The 22,074-nt window shown below is 41.3% G+C and overlaps 1 protein-coding gene across 2 annotated transcripts in view; it reads right to left on the reverse strand.

Moving 5' to 3' along the window:
• Positions 1–22,074, reverse strand: part of BMP2K (BMP2 inducible kinase) — a 49,865-nt gene that overhangs the window by 24,902 nt on the left and 2,889 nt on the right. For both annotated transcript variants that reach the window (XM_066186716.1, XM_066186715.1), the window contains exons 2-7: positions 6,078–6,196; positions 5,630–5,735; positions 3,797–3,939; positions 3,414–3,535; positions 2,335–2,416; positions 1,532–1,664 (exon numbers count right to left, since the gene is read on the reverse strand). In XM_066186716.1, coding sequence (XP_066042813.1) covers positions 1,532–1,664; positions 2,335–2,416; positions 3,414–3,535; positions 3,797–3,939; positions 5,630–5,735; positions 6,078–6,196 — 705 coding nt within the window. The remainder of the gene's footprint in view (positions 1–1,531; positions 1,665–2,334; positions 2,417–3,413; positions 3,536–3,796; positions 3,940–5,629; positions 5,736–6,077; positions 6,197–22,074) is intronic.

The raw sequence follows: 22,074 nt of genomic DNA on the forward strand, positions 1-22,074 counted from the left end.
TAAAAATAAGTTCTGCTATGAAGTAAATGAACAAACAATGAAAACATAACTTCTCACTTTTGATGAGTGGAATGAACTACACTTGCACAAATGTTCAGTAGAACAGCCAATTTAACACATCGTTTCACAAAAAATCCTCTATAGGTTGAAAAAATAATTTTAGACAGATCCTAGAATTTTACACAAAGCCATTATTTCATGTCCTGTACAGTTCACTCCAAGTTTAATTTTTAACAGATTTTACAAAATAACAGATTCCAGCACTTGGTTGCAGCACTATGACATGGAAGCAGAACACTCACTGAAGTGACTTCTACCACTTGATTCTGAAATGTTAAATTCATGGGGTGGGGCAAGTTCAGCTTGTTCCTCCCCAGCCCCTGGGGAGATGAAGCCACTGTCCCGGAAATACCTTTTATGACCAAGTGCAGCTTTTTATGGCTTCCACTCCAAATGGAAAGAAGGGAAGTTTACACACAAACATTCTGCCTCACCCACATATATTCCATGTCAGTATTACTCATCTTGGCACAACCATTCATTGAATTAAAAAATTTGCATTCATACCTAGGAGAAAGGATTAAAACCCATACTTTTCTAAAAAAAAAAAAAAAATAAAGTTACACTGTGACAGAGAAAAGTACTTAAGTCATTTGAAAATTCATTTCATTTTGTCGGTACTGGCAGAAGGCAAGTGCTTACCACCACAACTGCTGTTTCTCAATTATGAATGTGCACTCAAAAAAGTGGTTTGGTTTTGGGATGGTCCATTATATAAAAGCATAAACTACATGATCAGCACATCCATAACTTATTATAAGAGCTCCTACTCAAACCTTTTGAATTTTTCATATGCTGTCCATATCATTCTTCCAAGTGAGTCTACTCTAAGTTGAAAACAAAGACAATACTGTTGATTACCATAAATATTAGCTCCCACACCTCTGTACCTAGGAAACAGATGAATCACAAGCCTCAGAGCTGCTTCTTGTCCAAAATTTTCCTTCATACACTTCGTGCTTCCAAACTTTTACCAGACTGTCATGTCTGACACTTGGGGTTGCACAAAAATTTCCAGACTTTTGTTCTGGTATAAATCATGCAACTACTATTAAAACTGTTCACAGTGCAATTAATCTCAGCACACAGATGTTGCTATGCTAAAGCTGCACTTCAAATTTATCTAAGCATAACTGTCCAACTTGGACAGAAAATACAGTCAACAGTCTGACATTCCACAGAAAATACACACTTAAGGGCAAAAAGCATGAATAAGTAGAGCCAAATAATAAATACAAGCACTCTTTGCATTCCCCCATACCTTTGAGATTTAGACACACCTAAGGAAAAAAAACCCATCCTTAAGTCCCAGATAAACCAAAAGGTTCCCTGAGCTTCAACAATGCTCTTGGGGAGTTGAGAGGCACAGCTGAACATGGTAGGCCTTTACACCAACGGTGCTTACCAGCAGTTGCTGTGCTTTGCTGGCTTTATGAGATGCAAGAGCTGCTGCCAGTGCCTGTGTACTTACTTATCAAGCAGTGAACACTGTGGGAGTATTGTGAGCCATCCGGGATAGTAAAGTTTCCATCGCAAATGGCAACCTGACTTTCTCCAAAGGGAAGTGAGAAGAAGCAGAGCTTATACAGCAAGCAGCCCAGTGCCTGTAAAGGAAACACGAGCCCTGTGAGACGATGAGAGCAAGCCCTTGCTACAACAGAGCAGCACTAACAAGATGCTGCACTCTGGCTACAGTGGATGTTCACATGCTGTGTAGGAGCTGCACTCTGGAACACAGCTGATGTGTTGGATCTGATCTTTGATCTGATGGATCAAAGGCAGCTCTAACAAAGACTTGCCCTTCCACTGATTCCTGTAGCAGACCAAGTACAAAACCAGATCACACCAAGAGCTGCATTCTCAGTGTTGTATCACCCACAGATATCACTACACTTTGGACTAAATTTCACATTTTTTTCTTCTCTGCACATCAACTAATAAAAACACCTTTCTTGATCATGCTGGCAACAGGTTCCCGTAAGAAATCACTGGGGGCTATCAAGCAGAAACTAGAGCCAACATAGGAAGAGATGTTCTAAATCACATCTCCCTTCCTTTAAACTAAAAAAAAAAAACCCAAAAAACAAAAAACCCCATGGGATTCATTTCATATTCAAAAATGTAACTACCCAAGATATTGCTACTGTTCTGCCTTCTATAGGTGCCCAATGCATTTCATTTTCCAATAATTAATTTTTCAGCCAGTCAATGCTGGTTTTAATCCCCCTGTTCTTAACCAGTCCCACATATCATACTATCCAAATTTTTGCTTACCCAGATATCTGCCTTGGTAGTAATTGGCTTTCCTCCATACAGATTGATCATCTCAGGAGCTCTGTATGATAGTGTAGTGTACCTAGCAATATAAAATAGAGAGGACATAGCTAAAAATCTTGACTCAGAACTGAGAGGGTGTTCTCCTGAACCACCATGCACACACCAATCACACAAGTTTCAGACACGTGCCTGGAATTGTCTTGCATGATCCAAGTCACTACTGCATTTGCAGCATCACAAATAATATCTGGAGGAGCAATATGAGCTACCATACACAAGAATAAATATTAAGTCAGGTAAAATTCACTTTTGGTGTTACTCCCCCAAAGCACAGACTTTTGCCCAAGTGACTGTGCATACACAGCCAGTCACCTGACCAGGGTTAACTGTGGAGTCCTGTAAGGGCTCTCCCTATCTCACACAGAAACATAAAGGATGCAGATTTCAAAACACTAATATCCCAAAACAACTGATAAGCTGGTACTTCAAATACTTCAGAGCTGGAAAAAGCCTGTAACACCTCTTGACCTGAAAACAACCAGCCTGTATTTACCCCTCTGCAGTAGCTAGCCCAGAAGCACAAAACCAAAATAATTCAGGTTTTCAAGAGCATGTCTAAGAAAAGTTGAAATATTTTCTGATCAGTCTTAGGAGAATGGACAGGGGCTATACTCTGCAAATGAGACTCTACATAAATTCACTGCAGTGCTTATTTACATCAGTTCTTATATCTTAGCAAGTATTTGCTCAGCAGTATTACAACAGAACAAACTAAAAATATCCAACTCCTAAAATGGCCAGGAGCCAGATGTGTATTTTTGAAGAATTTACTTTCACAACAGCATCCTTCTTCCCAACAGTTTTATTTTTAAGAATCTCAATTTTGAAAACCAATCTGTGAATAAATGGAGGAAGTCTTATCAAATCGTTCCAGTCTTTTACTATACTTATGCCAAAATTCAAGATCAGCCATTAATTTCAATTCATTAGTGATACATGCATACCACACTATAATACATGGAGTTTCCTGGCAGCACAGTCATTGCTTATGACAAATCACCTAAAAGTAAACTTACTTTTTAATTTCTTCTTCAACCATATTAACACCATCTTTTTGAGGGTTCAGGTATTTGTTAGTGGCACTGCCAAAATCACAGAGAACGTAGTTCCCATTATCATTTAACAATAGATTCTCCACCTTGAAAGAAAATCAAGGCACAAAAAGTAGGTTAATATAAAAATATTAATTTCTAGGTTAAGCATTAGTCGATGTTCTCACATACAAGCAGTAAAAATGAACTGCTAAACTTTGTTTTAGCAATAAATAATGTCTTATGGTTAATGTCTGTTTTAAGCTCCCAACTAGAAACCTGTCTTATGGAAACCTCTCCTACATCTTCAATCCTTTTCAAGCAGATCAGTGATTTTAGCCTGGATTTTCTTACAGTGAAGGTCATACCTTCAGATCCCGGTGAACTATAGGTGTTTTGCACTGATGCAACCGGGCAACAGCTTCACAGGTGTCACAAAATATTCTCATTACTTCTGACTCAGTGAAACCTGTCTGCAGACGCTGGTTCATCTGGTTCACAACTTGCCCAGCTAAAGAAATAGGAGAAATTTCTTTCAAGTAATTCCTATCAGGTACAGAAGTAAAGACTTAGTTATATGCATTAAGTTCACAAACACCATGCAAGAAAGTTTTCCACAGTTACTGTACTTGAACAAAACAAACCTTGTTTTTCCAACTGCACACTCTTCTATTGCCCTAAACAGAAAAATTATTGGCTCAAATAAAAAAAATCCTGTCCCTGTGGCTGAAACATGTTTGAAACCAACTGCTGCAAGCACAAAAAATGCATCCATCACACCAATATGTCCCCTCACAACTGTCTCTTGCATTAGATCCATAACCCAAACTCTGTCAACCAACTGAGTTCATTAATTCATCCTCTAGACACCCTCTCTGCCTTTCTGGGAGACAAAGGAGGAAGAAAGAGGAGGCAGGGAAGGAGGCAAACAAAGCCCTGAACCCATCCTCCAAGGAAGACGACCTCCCTTTTCATAGGTTTCTTTTAAGATTGGGTATCAATACTTCCCTGTTTCTTGCAGTAATTTTAGCAGACACCACTAAGCTCTTCCTACCACAATGCTCACTGCACACAGGGATGAAGCAGGATTCTTGCAGAGACGCAGCAGGGTGTCCTTGGTGGCATTCTGTCAAACAAGGATGCTTAGAACACAGAAAGCCTACCACTGTCAAGTGATCTGACAGCCGACATCCACAAGGATATTTACCAGAATCATTAGGGAAAGAGCACTACCAGTAGGGAGTTAGAGATGAGTTCCTACAAAGGTACAGAAATTCACCCCCAGAAGCAGGGTAAAGAGCCAAAAATGCAGCCATTAGTCTTCAAGTTCTCCTTATTCCATTTCTCAAAATGTACGTTAGGGTTTTCTTCAGCTGCTTATGGTACAGATTGCACAAGCTGCAATCCTCATTGCTTCTACTGCAAATATAACCCTCATACATCTCAGCTCATTGAGCAGCACAGACCATGGGATGGCTTCTTTCTAGACTCAAAGTATTTACTTTGTACTTGCAGCACTTGTTCCATATCACCAATTACTTGGGTTAACCACCATCTCATACTAGGAGGCTAGCACTCAGTCTCCCTAGATTTTAGACAAACTTCACAAGTTAAATTCATTGGCAAGTTTATTTCATACACATCGGACCTGGGGGGGGGGGAAAAAACAAACCAAAAAAAACCGCAAAATATGACAGTCTCTGACTTAGGCATTGTTTCAAACAAAGTTATATTGTCAAGCACGAACACAAGGCTAGCATCTTTTTGGACAGCATTATCAGCTTTAACTTTACTATGCCCATTTGTAGCAAATCACAGGCCAGGTAAAGCTTCTTCAGTGTTGTCATCTAAAACAAAAATAGCAGAGGGAGAAGAGTGGTGAAAATTTGCTAATCTTTCCTATCGAGTTCTGTTCCAGGTACATGTTGATTAGCACCACCAGCAGAACAGCACAACTGCACTTCATAGGTAGAGAATTAATTTCCCTATTTGTAACCATATTTAATTACAAAGCTTTGTGTAACTTTTAGATTTTGCCCAGTGCCTAGGTAGCAATACCAACAGAAAAGTGAAACAAACTATCCGGATTCCAGTTATGACACATAGGTGTTAAACTCTTACATTAAAGAGAACAGTTTTAAGTAAAGTCATGGGTGACAGTAAAAACATTTTCCTCTGGAAATCTAGGCAATGACTCTTACCTCGACAGTACTCCATGAGGATGAGCACCTCCCACACATTAGCACTTAGTGAGTTGACAGCACAGTCCAAATAACTCACAATGTTCTTGTGCCCAGATAACTCTTTCTGAAAAAGAAAATGCACATTACACTTCAGTACTGAGAAAATGAAGAGTGATTTTCAGTTGCCACTGCAGCACTGGAAGAAATTCCTTTTGCTTGGGAACCAGACACACTGACCAAAGGGAATATACGCATTTGATTTGAGGTATCAAATACATATTTGAATAATTCCTTCAGAAATTAAATGATGTACCAACCCTAAAGCCAGCATTAGTTTCCGTAAGTACTAGTGGAAAACCAGGACCACAGGATTAAGAGCAAGGTGCTTAGAAACACTGGAGAGGCATTTGATGTATGTACACTACAAACTGACACATTCTCCGGTTCCAAATAATGGCCTTCTTACCATAATGGTGATTTCTCTCTTGCAGATGTTGAGGTCTGGCACATTATTCACACACATCCGCTTCAGCGCGCAGCGGGTCCCACTGGGGGTGCGCACCAGAAACACAGTTGAGAACCCACCTGGAGGACACAAGGGCAAAAAGAAGCAGCGACCTGAGTTTCTTAGTATTCCTCTAGTCAACATCCCTGTATTCTAAGGATGAATGACAAAGACTACGTTGGTCACTGAGTGACTAAAAACAAACACTTCAGAAGTTAAATATTTCTTACCTCAACCCACTTCTTTTAAACCAAGTATTCATGACAAAACTATTGAAGTCTTACTATTTTCTTACAACATTACATGAAAGCATTAGAAAAGCATTTTCACATTCAAATGAATTCATAAAGCACAGAACAACTACATATTGATATCAACCCTGAAGTACTTGCAGCAATTCAAAATCCTGAATCAGGTGAAAGTATACTAATTCCCTAAACCCACATTCTAATATATAAAAGATTAAATATTTAGAAGAAGTATTGAGAGGCACTGAAAAAGTCATGTGACTTTTCAGGTTAGTCTCAATAGCCTCCCTGGAGCCCCAGACAGTGCAAGCAACCAGCCCTAGAGAAGTGTTTTTATTTAAATCACATCAAATGTGCAGAGTAGAATTAAGGATTTTCTAACAACCACTCTCACCAGGAACATTCCTAGTCCAATGAACTGGGAACCACACAGTCAAGTCCACTTCCCAGCATGAGGGTTTTTTCTCTCTTCACTGGTAGGGAAGAATCACAGAGGCATGAAATACACAAGTGAAACGAACTACACAGAAAGCACTACCCTATGATCAGGAAACCAAAGTAAAACCCAACACTGCTGTTTTAGCTGTCTCCTGTTAGTCCTGCCCGCTGCTCAAGGAGGCCACAGTGGCATCACCTCAAGGCTCACATGCACAGCTTTCCCACAGTTACAGGAAACCCATCTCACAGGAGAGCTCATGTAAATCCCTGCCTTCCTTAACTGCTGTCTGATCAAAAGCCAACCAACACCACGGGAACTTGGCACTAGGGCAGGAGCTCGGATACACCACCAGGGCATAAATATGTAAATTAAAACTATTAACTACTTGGATAATCAGGCAAGCAATTGAAATGCACATGTTTCAAGGTACCCAGTAGCATCTGCAAGCCGTGTTTATAAAACATAATGCACCTCATTTGATGCAAGTCGAATGTGCTTGAGCAAACAAGCAAATAATCACACCTACTCAAGAAACTAAATTTTTTTAAAGAATTTCTCTTCAAGATCAAGTATTAATTATGTTCAACTTCTCATTCAGTCAAATGACATGCTAGGCTGTCAAAGCAGAATCACTGCCAAGTTTAATTCAACAGCCTCACCCCAGTTTACATAGGGCCTTCCTAAAAAATTCACAGGACACCGACTCTTAATAGCTCAAGTTCTTAATGCTGAACTCCAGCTGGGACTGAAATAATCCAAGAGGGCTCCAGCCTGGAGAATTCTGCCAGAGCGATGTACAGACCTTAGCAGAAGAGGTTTTTTTTTTTTTACACACTCACAATAAAACTACCTGGTTTTTATGCACCAATATTTGACCAAAAAGATAAAGCAATAGTCAAGTAAAGCAAAAGACCCGTGATTAGAAGGTAATAATCACTTCTTGTCTTTTTAACCAGTTTTATAGCCTTGAAATTCTCTCTGACTAGCAGGAGGACAAAACAGAACTCCAGATTTCAAGTTTCCCTGACACCTGTTTCGATGTACCTAGCCTGAGCAGACGTGACTAGGTAGAAACCATCAGTGGAAAGTAGCGAAAAGCCCCTAAATTCTCAGCCAAGCGTTGCTCCTGCCGTTAGGTGGCGGGTGTTCAACACAAAAAGAAGCTTTATCTCTTTCAGTCTTTTATTTCCACTAACGTCACTCGAAGTTTAAATCCTCCAAAGGACAGCCACATTGCACTTCTCCCTGGAATGCTTAGTAAGAAGCCTTTCTACAGCATCTATAGTTATATAAGCCAATAAATACTTAGCAGAATTAAACTCCTTAAAAAGCCTGCACATCTTTCTTACCTTTCTTTCCTTGAACTGTCTGTCACCTTAACTATGCACTTTTGGGATTTATTATCAGCTAACCAGCTGGGCTTTTTTCTGGGCTAGTTATTTTGTTTTTAATGAAATTCTACATCAAGCACATGTCTGGGGTTTTTTTCTATGTGTATTTAAGGTCAACCTTGACTAATTTCACAGGTCTCAGCATGTCATTTACACTTTATCATATTACATTCCTAAAACTCCAACCAGGAAACAGTGGAGCTGTCAGAATTTTAAGTACCCTATTTGCTTACTCAGGTAGAACAAAATAAGGCTGAAAAATCTTCCAGCACCTTTACCACCTTTCAGACTGCCGAGAGCCATTTTGTGGAGACAGCCTAGAAGAATATTAACAAAGATATTCTGAATAAAATTACACATATTACATATATAGAGACAATACCATTTTTAAAATCATACAGATTTTTTTGAAACATACAAAAGCACCAAATATTGTTTCTCCAAGTAGTGAATCCCTTGACTATTTATTCAAATCTCAGACAAACAGTCTAGCAGAACTCAACAGAACTTCTAGCACAAAAGGATTTTAGCACTATAGTAACACACAGCAACCACTAATCACATCTATAAAAGCTGAAACAGGAACGACAGCTACTACACTATAATTGGTTCCTTACAAATCCATTGAAGCTTGGCTTTTTTGGAGAGGTGACTGAGTTTTTAGCATCCATTTCCATTCAGACAAATAAATACTCAAAAATATGTTTTGATAAAGCTAATGATTATATCAAAGTGTATTTAGAGATACAGTATTTACATCTTGTATCTACTGTACACTTCAAAACCTGAAATGAATAAAGAAATACATGTGTAAACCATCAGATCCTAGTCGTTCTCATGTGCCTACACAAATTTGGACAGTTAGGTATTTAGGAACTTCCTCAACTAATCTTCCTCAAATAATCTTGGGTTCAGGAGGACAGTTTTTGAAGACACAAAGCCTTGGAGCTGTGAGCCCTAAGAGGGTTTCTAAGGCCAACAGGACTGCCTCCATTGCCACACAGTTCCAGGAGTTCCACACTGGCTTTACAGTCCCTGTGGAAAGCTGTTCTTCATAAAGTTCAGTGTACAGCTGTTGTTAACAAAGCCCAACAACAACCCAAAGGATAGTTTATCTCTAAATTGAAGCCCGCTGCCAAGACAGGCTCTCAGCCTCACATGACCTTGGTCAGGGAGATAGCTTTGTGTCCTTCTCCACAAAGCTAGAGAATCAGGTTCAAGTGCAATTATTTCCCTGTGACCTGTCTATCCACACATACCCTGCTAACCCCCTTTTACCCCAGTTTTGCAGCAAGACGGCTGCATCCGTCCACATGCTCATTTTCTTTAAAATATCAGGTCTGGCTTTTTTGGCATTCCAAATACTCTCCCATACAATGATAACTTCAGTACATTTATCTGTGAACTGAATAAACTTCTGCACTTAACACTTTCACTGCTAACTTACTCTGAGAATCACTTGATGCCTGGGCCACTTGTACATGTCTGCTCCCTGTTAATTCCACAGACAGATCTTCAAGACCAGGCTGACCTGCAGTCAGAGCCAACCCACTCCAAAACTGACCCACCTCCCAGAACTGCACTGCCTTCCAATCACTGCAGCTGCAAACCCAACGCACTGAAGAGAACCACTTTATGGACTATGAATCCACTGAAAATACAGAGTAAGACCTGTTCAAGCATAAAAGCCTAAAAACAGGCTCCCAGCAATATGAATAAATAAAATCTTACTGCAAGTCTGCAATGATGGAGAGCAGTAAGACCTTATCAAATGTTTTAAGCATCTTTCTTCCAGGGGAGGAAAACAAAAACAAATGAACAAGACACCAAAACAAACTAATCACAAAAATAACCCCAAACATACTCCCCTCTCCCCAACTCTGAACTCTATAGCTTATGTGGCACTCAGACACAAAAGAAACCACTGCCCAAAAGCAAAGGACATAAAGAAGAAACTCCAAAAAGAACTAGTCCATCTCCACAAAAAAAGCACAATCTCAAAAAAAACAGCTCTACATTTCCCATCCACTTACGTATGGAGCACGGGCAAAGGCCCTTTTCCAAGTTGCATCAAACAATATATCCATGTGCTATTTTACCAGGAATTTGGAGACAACTTTCTGCCACAGTTGCAGGCAAACCCATGGCAAGATCTGTTTCCTGCAGCTCAGTTTTGATCCCGTCTTCATGTGGCATATAACACACACTGGCATCCTGGCTCTCAAGAGTCCTTCCACAACCCTCATATGCTGCCGTGGTGCCACAGAGCCCCCTCTTGCTCCCTTTCTCTCGCAGTGCGCTGCTACAACGTCTGTAACTATGCATGTCCATTGGCATCCAATTGGGACAGTTTCATTTGTACAAATTCTCAGAACCTCCCCCTCCTCTCCACAAAGGACAGCAGTCCCTTCCCCCAGAGACACTGCCCTCTCTCAGCCAGCATTGATGCTGTATTGCAGGCACTTTTAGGAGTGGCAGACTAAAAGCATACACATGAAATACCTGAGTTTTGTATAGAAAATATTAATTTAATTCTTGAAGCCGTGCAGCTTTCTATCTGTTTTTGACAGCAAAACCTTTAAAAACACACAGGATTCAAACATTCAAATTTCTTACCAGATTCCAAACACTGTGTGATTGTTGCGGGAGTACCCTTTAATAGAAACTTAAAATGCCTTTTTCAAGCCTTATGAAAAAATTTTGATGAAACGTTTAGGTTTTGTCACAAGTTCCACCAGAGAAGGAAGCCACAGTTCTGCCTTCCCATTCCTGAAGCACCTCTGCATAAAAAGATGACGGGATGTCCCATTACTAGAGGCCTGTTTCCAGCAGTGCAACACAAATTCCTGCAGCAGCTGGTGGGTCCCTCATGCCAACACACCAGCTCCCAGACTGTGGGCTGAGGAGCATTCAGCATTCACCATCTCAGAACAATGCCACACTCTGCTCACCCCAACACCGCTGCCTCAGTGCCCCAGTCACTGCCAGCCCTGAGCATTCCAGACCCTGGGAAGGTGCCATATGTGACCTGCCCTCTAGCCTTGCTGTGTGGCTGCCAAGCCATGCTGTAACCACCTGTGTGTGTGCTCACTCCCTGGAGAGCAATGGAAAGTGGCCTTCCTGCTGAATGAAGGCAGCGTTAACTAACACCAAACACATCCACCTTTCTGTGCATTAACATCTATGCTTTTGTGTGCATGCACATAGGCATGGACATTTTTAGTGAAGCTTACCCCATAAGAGTCAGTCATGAACACAAGGCTCTGAGACACAGCCCCACCCAGAAGAACATTTGACAGACGTTGCTCCCAAGCTCAAGAGCTCAGCATTCCCCAAACCAAGAACAGAAATAGCTCCCTACTTCTAAAATACTCCATTTTCCTACACACACATTTCAGAGTACAGTATTTCTCCACTTTATTTTAAGCATGCAGACAATGCATTCCAAGGGACATACCACTGCTCCCTTTCCCACTGCCCACACAAATTCTCACCATGTAACAAGGCGCCTATCAGGGCTAGTTTAGACAAGTAGCACGGTTTTTCTGAAATCAGCATCCGCATCCACATCCACAACAGCACTGGGAAAAAACCAGCTGTGAATCACATCCCAGCAGGACATCACCGTGCAGCCACAGCAGGCAGGTCTGCCACACACACCTCTGCTAATGGCACTGTTACCCTGCCACAGGCATGTATGTGTGGATACCAGTTCTCCCAGTATCAGCTGTAGGCCAACCTCACAAAAAAGCTCCAACATAAGCGCCAGAGACTGTCTGGGGGATCCAAGACACCGAAGTTACTGAGCGAGCTGGCGAAACTGAACTTAGGTCTGCTATCGACTTTAGTGAAAAGTTTCTGTATTTATTAACATCCATGCACCAGACATGCCCAAAGGCCAAACCAGAGATGCTTACAGTTTGGCCTAGTGAGCAGCAAAAGGAACAGAGCTCTGTGTCTTGCAGTACAGCCCATCATCACCTCACCTGCTTCTCCATGTCCAGGTGACTTGCTAGCCATGTTTGACCACTGCTTCCATGGCACCTTCTGCCTAACAGCCTTGGCTTCTTGGCTGCTAGAGAAACAAAAAACACCCTTTTCCTAGAGCAGAAAAATTTTCTAACACGCTTGCAATTCCTGCAGTAATCTAAGTTTAAGGAAGATGAAAGCAGATTGACTAAAAAGCTCATTTAATGCATGCTTTAAAAAAAAAAACAAACAAAACACCAAACAAAACCAAAAAACCCAAGCATTTGATACACCCTGCAAGGAATACATCATATGCACCCAAGACAAAACATTTTATTTCTTAGGGTAAAGCTGATGCCTTCACATACTCTGGCTGGAAAAAGACCAAAAACCTCTCTGTATTTCCAATCTTCAATCAAGCTGCTTGAGAGTTAGCCACAAGCACTGTGTTACTTTCATGTATTACATCATCACTGCCTCTTTCTGTTCACTGGAAAAAAATAACCTAATGCATTTACCATTACAACTATATTTAAGAGAAGCTTGTATTTAAGTCAAGTAATACTTCCTTTCTGTCTATAAGGAAAGAACATGACCAGCAGATCACCAGCAGTTCAATTTAATGACTGTAAAAATTACTGTTAACCTCTACTTACTCATCTGTGCTTTTCACAAGAAAGCTTTTCAGCTTACCCAAGACATTTATAAGACACCTACAGTCAGCATCCACTAGCACAGTTTACAAAAAAAAAAAATCCCAAAACCTGAAAACTTTGAACAGCAGTTTTATCCTTTACATGTCTTCCTCATCTCGTGTCTTTGTTCACTGAACTCAGCTCCAGCAGTAGTTTGGTCTGACCTGAAAACAATGAGCTGAAAAACCACAACAACATGACCTGTGCATATAGGCTCGACAAACACAGAGTTCGCCATTCTACAATGGTGAGGTTAAGAGCATGAATTCATTTCGTTCTATAGATGAATTTCAAATGTAATTTGTTACTCTTTTTAATAAAGCTTGATTTTCGGTCCAGTATAATCAAAAAATCAAATAAAGTTACAGATTAGTTAAATCAGTAGGTAGATATTATATAGCAAATATGCAAGTACCATGACTTTTTAGGAACTGAACTGTCATACCATAGAGTTACCAACCAGTTAAGAAAACAAACACCTTATCTGTACAAAACTCTCACTCGCTCTCTAGCTGGACTTTCACTTTCCTTGAAATGACTGCTTTAATTGTTATTTCCATGTGGAAGGCCAGGAACGCAAAGCACGGCGGGGCTCTCTAAGCTCCCCCATGACTAAGGGCACTGATCGCCCCGCAGCCGGCGCAGCTCGGGAACAAGCCCCGCACACAGCGCCCGGCCCCAGCCAGGCAGCTGCTGGACCAGCGCCACTCCTGGCTGCCGCACAAAGACAAGAGCCGCCAGGCTGCGCAGACACAAACCAAGCCGTTTGTAATGCCAGCCGCACTTCAGACTCGGGCAGATGCCACAGGAAGATCCTCTGGTTTCCTCCTTTTCTAAGGCATCTTACACATATAAATTAGTAAGGTGAAGCCCATCTCTCCCCTGCTAGGAAGAGCCTACAGTCTCACTCACCTTCACATCTGAGCATAATTCACCGATCATTTCATCCAGGAATATGACTAGAATTAGACTGACTGACTGGAATTAGTGCTAAAACACCCAGTAGGAATAAATAAGAAGGATTTTCATTATCTTAACTCATAGTCTTTATCTGTCTGCAAACACTGGTGAATGTTTAAAGTCTGGCATACCAAAGGAGTATGCAGAGATACAGACTTACCTAGCATAAGAACAACAGGAGACCAGTAAACTTCAAGAGCACAGTCACCTGAGATGCAACCAGTTTACGCCAATAAACAGAATTATAAGCCATTTCAGACAATAATACTGCCTGGGCACCTACATGGGGACAGGCAGTTCCTGAATATCTATCTGGTACATGCTGAATACATTTGAATACTTGAAATTGCATATAAAGCACCTCTGAAGACTTTGCAGCACTTCTGCACTTGGGATTCCAAAGCTCACACTGCAACATTTAACAATTTTAAAAGATACACTGTAATTTCATAACAATCTAAGCAGTTTGACAATTTAAAATAAACAAGCTATGCTGCAAGGGCAACAGGATTCCAAATAGCAGAGTCAAGATTATCAAAATCTTTATTATCTCTCATACACCTCCCATGTTTCAAGGAGCCAGCCAACAGTGGTAACTCAGAACAGGGCAGTTATTTATTAAATGGAATGATCTGGAAACTCGTGGGTTTGGGGAAGTCTCAGAAAATGAAAGTCCTAGGACCCAACTACCATCTAAACTCAAAGATGTCCTCGAGCAAAAGCTTCCTCTTAAAACACAGCTATACAATCTGATGTCAGTTCAACAAGACAGCAAGTCATAAGAAAAGCATGTTTAATGGAGAAATCAAATATCTGAAGAAAGCACATAGCTGAGAGGATAATACTGTAAAGTCACACCAAGATGGATGGAACTTGAAGACTACAAGACTAAACCAAATAAGATGCAGCATAATGCTTCTTTTGAGTTGCCAAAACAACATAAACTTGCTATTCTATCTTCAGATTGCCTAAGATGACTCTGGATAGCTCCTGGGATCAAATACTCCTCCTGTTGCTTCCATAAGTTCTCATGACGTAAAAGTCAAGTGATAATCCATCTAAACTCACTGCAAGTTGAAGGTCTCAACTCTATAAATTCAGACTGTGCTACTGAGCTCTACAAAGACACAGCACAGCTCAAAGGATGCAGTTATTTAATTTGCTTTTCTCCAAACAATTCATTTTCTTGCACATCACACACGAACCAGAACTGATCCCGTGTCTAATACTGACACACTAAATTTTATTTGCTCTTTCTATTCTCATGAACACACATTGTATTCAGGTCAGGTTCTCATACATAAACGTCAGCAGAGTAGAATTTAGTGCTTTACATTCTTTAATGTCCTATTTGCTCTGCACCACTTTCATAGTTATATGCAAGTTAATTATCCAGAACAAACTTGTTTAGCAACAATTTCTCAAAATAAAAGCGCATTCAGTTTTTCAACCTGCAGAATCGCAAAAGAACATAAGAAAATGTCATATTAATCACTGACTTTCAAAGCTATTTTTTGTTTCGTAAGAAGTAAAAACGCTGCAACAATTACTCATTACAACTGCTACTGAAAGACAAGATGCACAGATAAAAATCACAGCCAGAGTAACAAATTTTTTAAAATGAGTCAGTTCAACAGAACTGAAATAAACCAGGAATTAGACCATGCCTATGTTTTGGTACATAACTGGTAGAGACTTGCCTACTGAAGTTTCTAGGCACCACAGGGACAAATCCACCCAATAAAATAACATGCAAGTTTGGAAGGAAACCTAACATATACATGACTGAATAAAATCCCCTCAAGCCCTGTAAGATCAGAATTCCTATCTTAGTTTTGTGTGTGGCAATTAAGGCACAGCATGTTACAGAAGGGATGAGGAAGAACCCATCACAGAATCAGGATGTTCCAAACTCAGCTTATAACTCTTGTACAGACTCACGACTCGGAGCAAATCCCTTCATCTTTGTTCCTCCATCTGTGGAGTAATGAATCTCCCAAGAGTGATGTGATTAGAGGAGCCCCAAGAGGAGCTTTGACACCTCTTGAAGAGCAAGATGAGGACTGCTCAAAGATGCTCACCCTCACTTGAGTCTCTATAATCATTTCTTCAGTACTTTCACCACTAGCCTCAGAAGCAAAGCAAACCTAATGACCAGCAAGGCTAAGGGAAGTCTCTTCTACCTTTACAGGGAGAACACTCCAAGTCTGCCAATTTTCAGTTCCACTACACAAGAGTGCTTTAACACCTGACGCTCAAGGACAAAGCAGTATGTTTTCTGCTATCAAACCAAAATAAGTATTCCCTTTTCATTGAGACAATCACCTAGGATCAAAGCTAGGGTTTATTTCCAGATGGCAAGCTTCACTTTTCTATTTTCCTCCACCCTGCCTCTGTTCAGAGACCCAGTTTCACAGATGAACTCACCCATATCCAAGACATTCCACTGGAGCTAGAAAAAAGCAATCTAGACAAGCGTGAGCAAGGAACGTGAGAATGTGGAAAGGAAGGCAAACGTTCCTACCTTCTTAATGAGGAGACAAACACTGAAAGAGACTGAAATCCATTCCCAAGACAACCAGGAAAGCAGGAGAAGAGGAATTCACGCTCCTTTCTTGCCAGCAGCTAGACAGTGACGCAGAGAAACACGGACTCTGTCCTTGGAGGGGAGCAGGGGTTTCCATGATCCCCGCACGTCTCCGTGCACTGGAGGAGAAGAGGCAGGACGAGCCGTTTCTGCCGCAGCACAACAGACCAGAGACTACGTGACAGCACGGGGCTCTGATGCTTGGCACCCCTGGGACCTGCCAGCTCCAGGCATCACTAATAGGCAAATACCCCAAACACATCAGGAAGCAGCTGCTCATCCAGCACATCAACAGTTTTTAAACTAATCCTAGAAACACAAATGAGGAAAACCTTCTACTTCATAATAGATGCTTGCAAATCTGACAGTTTCTTAGGGAAAGGACAGCATCTGAAGCAATCAAGTTACAATCGGGCAAATGATGGACCCTACCCGTGTTCTGAGTTAGTCCCCAAGCTGTCACCCAACTCTCACATTGCCCTTTGGCAGACACAGAGCATTCATAGTGTCAGTTAACACAGCTCAGCTTACAAACACCAATTCCTTCGACTGTGGCAGCCTGCTCAGCTAGGATACTACAGAGGCAAAAAATAGCTACAGCAAGTAAAATATAGCACAAGGTTAAGGAATTAGGAGAATGAAGACAAACAAAACACTGTAAACCAAAACAATGCCAGAGATAAGCGGCACAACCTGAGCACCTCCAACACCTCCCCTCTGAACCAGAGGTGATATCCATACAGCTGCAAGTGAGACACTCATCAAATGTGCACATTTACAGAGCAAACCAACACCTACAGCTGGAAAGGCAGCTGAGCTCACACAGTTAATATGCTTATGCAATACAATATGCTCATTCTTCCCTGCTGCAAAAGTCAAGCGGGACAGTGACTGTGCTGCTCCCTAGATACTGAGCCCCATCCCTGGTGTTAACTTCAGTTTTCCATGCACAGAACCACTGGAGAACCCCTTCCCCATGGGTAATAAACGGGTTACTGACTGACAGCTCTGCTACTACACTAACAACAGCCCAGAGAAATACATGCCCGCTTCCCACAATTACTGGTTCCTAATTAATGTACGTCTGAAAAGAAATTCTACAACATTCTTTTATCCAACATTCTTTCTTTTCCATGCTGACATGCAAAACACTGAGATTTAATAAAAAAAGAAAAATAAATTTTCAGTTAAACCAGTAAAGCATTCTGAAAAAACTTCAAGATCCTGCACAGCTTCTTTTAAAGCTATGCTGTGTCCTTCTCAGACACAGCTAACATAACCTCTAGTCTTCCATGCTGCCTTATCCTGTGAAGGCATCCAAGAGCTTTCTCCTGTAACACACTTGCACATGTACCCTCCCCTTATGACTACTGTAACATTAGCATACTTTACCAAAATGCATCTGCAAGGAAAAAGGCAAGTAGATGGCACATGCATTGGCATGTCTGTCTTTCCTCAAAATTCGGCAAAGGACAGATGGCTTGAGTTTGTGTGTGATATTAACATGATACTGATACAAATCAAGTTCCCTCTCCTGTAACCATCTGACTCTCGGCCACTAGCCTGAAAGTTTAGCTCAGAATTACTAGATTCCCAGGTACTTCCTCTTTATTTAACTACTTCTGGCCACACAAAAATTAAAGGGATAGCATCCTCAAAAAAGAGCATAACTGTGTGCAGTTAACAGAGGTGTAACGTGACCCATCCATATACACACGATGCAGGAAGGAGTGTCCACAGGGCATGCGAGGACTAATAACTGGATAATCAAAGAGCATTAGACCACATGTCCTAAGAGCCAAACTTGGCCCGAGCTGTACAACAGATGCCTTTGTCAGCCTGCAGATGTTTCCCAACCTGTTCATTTCTCCACCCATGTCCCAGAGGCACACAGGAGCTCTGGAGAGCACAGCAAGAGCAACTGTTCTGCCCAAGCGCCACCACAGTGGTCAGCACACCAGACGTGTGACTGACTGAACTGAGTTGGATCTTTCATTCCATGTGCTACGTTATATGAAAACTGACATTTACCTGCATATTGATGGAGGACAACGATCACATACAAATCCCCAAACTGCTTTTGGTTTGCCTGCTCGTTACACAGGACACAGCTACCTGCTGTGCTATCCAAACAACGCTCTTTTTTCAGACTGTGAGCTGCCTTTCAGACTGCGAGACTCAGGAAGTCCCAAGAAAATTCCCACAAACAACAGCACAGGCTCCCCACCTTTCACCACCCACAAATCAAAAGTTGGTCAAGGATCTCAGCACCTGCCAGTCCGCAGATACACTTGATGTAAGGCAAAAGTGACTATTTTCAGGAGTGTAGAAGAGCTTCACGTGTATTATGTTACACTTTCAGCCAAAATAAAGAGTCAGTTTCAAGTACTCACTCTGCTTTTTCTCCCTTATATCTTGAACTGGAACAAACTGTATCTGCTATTCCGATGTTAGCAAAGCAAAATTGTTTAAGAGGGAGTAACAGACTTGACCTTTACGGTCATGTGCAAACAGATTCAGAAATGTTACACACTGGAAAAAAAGCGACATGACCAAACCCAATTCAAATTCCACAAGTTAGCTTTCCAGACAGCCTTCCAGCTCATAATCCACCTAAACAGCTGAACTAGACTACAACTGAAAATAAAGCAGCGGCTTCCACAGAGCAGCAAGTCACATGCAATAACGCAATTAATAAAGACCAGTACTGTACACATCACCTTGTCTCACAGGAGAAGACTAGCACACCACAGTCACAACAGAAGTAACGCTGTACTAGGTATATTCATAACATCTGCCACAGAAATACGCTCCCCCAGAGTTAAAAATTGGCGCCACACCATGTTGAAACCCTTGGAAGTACTGAAGTTCACAGATCCATTACAATGGTACCTCTCTGTATTTACCTCTCCAGAACAAATAACAACAAACAAGCCCCACCTTGACAGGAGATGAAGCAGTGTCGGCTGTACAGCAGCCTGCTTCCAAATTCACAGCAGCTGCTGGAGCTGCAAACCCTCACAATACCTTACTCTGGGGACCAAAAATCATGGTATGAGATGTTAATTGAGGTGGGGGTTAACAAAAGAAAAGACAATCTTATGCACAACAGAAAGTCTGTTTATTTAGATTACAAACTGAACTGGTATTGCTGAGACAGAAGGTAGAAAAAACAAAAAACACAACAGAACATTCAAGACTACTCTAATTTCAAGAGAGGTTTGGAAGAACTTAAACAGCACAACTATCTACAAACGCACAGCACAAGAGCTCACAAAACAGGACCTGGACTCCTCTCCATTAAGGTGACATTTTTTCTTAGGCCTCAACTAGAACAGAAAGAACATAAGAGACAAACCAAATCATAGCAGTTGTTTAGTACGTGCAAAGATTACACACAATTAAAGTAGGACAGTAGAACTCACAAGAAACTCATTCCTTCACTGGTAAGAGACTGGAGGAATGGCTGACTGGCTCAAAATAACCAGGTGGGAAGTGTGTGGAGTAACAGGGTGAGCTCTGCACAAGTGGGGCAGCCACTGCTCTCCCTCTGCCCCATGAGACTGTCAGCCTCTGATCCACACTATAATGGCAGTGACTGACCCCCTCCCTTCCCAAAATGGCCGTGACTAACCTCTGGTAACCCAGGCCAGGTTTTGTCTGGGAGAAAGTCAAGTTGACACCCCGAGTGGGTAAATGGGGAGAAAGCCACTGACCCTCTCTGGGTTAATGCGCACTTTGTTATCCAACCTCCTGAGAATTTGGTTGTTTCTCTGCAAACACCCAGAAGGAATCAAACTACCTTCCCCTAAACCTGTCAAGCACGCTGGGGCTTTATAACTGGTTAGCCAGTAATGACTCCAAGAGGTTGCACTGTAAGAAAAATGATAAAAGAGAGCATGCCATTTCCAGTTTTATCAAGCTTTTTAAAATTTCTTTCCCTATTGAGAGGCCCCTTTTCTTAGAAAACTATACTTGAACCACCATATTTTCTAAACAAAGCAAACGTTCCATTATACAAACATGAACTAATGAACTTTTAAGTACTTAATGAAGCACCTAACAAATGAACTTTACACCACTTGAGTGGCTTTTTCCCTGACTCTCTAGTCCTAGACACAAGGTCACTTAGAAAAGCAACGCTTTTCTCCTAAGCTACAGCAGCAGAGGCTCAACACCACACAGCTCCAGACTCATGGCTTTATCAGCCCAGACAATAAAAAATAAACCACTGTACCCACTATCACACGGCTTCTTTCCACATACACCAGGGCAAAGGAAAGTCACAGCACGAGACCAGTAATGTGTCGTTGTTCACCCTTTCCTGTTCATAGCTGAAGAGCTACTTCACATCCCCTCTGGGTACCTCTGAGAGCAAGGGACACATAAAACTGCCCACTACTCTTTCAAGGTGCCTGGCATCTCACCTTCACACTCCTCAGCAATCCACTGGCTGCAAGAGTGCGAACTCTGCGGGGGGAACGCTGCACAGCACTGTGCTATTTTTGTAAGATGCAACAGCACATGCCCCATGACTCTATTAACCAATTCTGAAGGAAAACAAAAAAGCAGACGATGACCATCTCTCCTGGTCCACAAATCAGCTTCCACACCAAGCCAGTCGAGCCTGAAAAGGAAGTTGGAGAGTCTGCTGCCCATTTTCTTTCTAAACGGCTGTAATTGTGTCTTTCTTGCTTCATCTGCACTTGTTAAAACATACCCAGATACTCAATTACAACACTTCCCATAACCTCTTTGGTCTGCTTGTGGTAGAAAGACAACTCAGAACCTGGCAAAATCTTTATTTATTCAGTTTAAACATCTCAAACCCTGCCAAGCAATCAAGACAGTAAGATAAATGAGCATCTTCTGATGCCTACCTTTAAAGTAGGCAGAAAAATCACTTTTACTGCAGCTATTAAGCAAAAAGGACTTAGTGAAGTCCAAGTCAAGGCAAACAACTAAGGAGTATCACTGTGTCAAGCCACAACTTCTATCTCCTCCTCATGTAAGACAAAAATATTTTGAGAACTTGCTAATTTTCACTTTCCTTTTCACTCTTCACAATGTAAACTGTTCTGCATTGACATTTGAGATAAATTTTAAAGCATGTTTCATACCTGGCCACTTCCAGTCCACTACAATTTCTGACCTATAAATTCTTTTTCAATATTGGAGTTCCCCATCCACCACCTGTAACTTTCAACAGAGAACCCCGTATTTTTATTAGATTTCGCTGTCCAAATTTCAGCTGCATTGCAAATACTCTGGTTCAACAAAAAGACAGAAAGACAAGGCCATCACTCACTATCAGTCATTTATTCCACATATTTCTACCTTGCCCTCAAAATGGACAAGAATTAATTTTCTACATTGAACCTGAAACCAAATTATCTACTTTTTCCCCCATCTCTGAGAAATAAAAAGTAAAAACACATAGCTCCATCCCACAACCTACTGACCACTAGGTTATGGAGGCCAAGAAGTCACCACAGAATAGGTGTGTTTAAAATGAAATAAAACATCTAGCAGCCTAATAACTACAGCTCTTCAACTTCACACCTTCTTTAGTCAAAAAGATGGATTTCCTTTAGATAGCATTATACCTTGTTCAAAACAACTGGATTATAATGCTTAACACTTCTGCCTTTAGAACACTGCAATAAAAC

Source organism: Chamaea fasciata, unplaced genomic scaffold (genome assembly GCF_029207755.1).
Source record: "Chamaea fasciata isolate MVZ Bird 193981 ecotype frontalis unplaced genomic scaffold, bChaFas1.0.hap1 SCAF_6, whole genome shotgun sequence".
Taxonomy (NCBI): domain Eukaryota; kingdom Metazoa; phylum Chordata; class Aves; order Passeriformes; family Sylviidae; genus Chamaea; species Chamaea fasciata.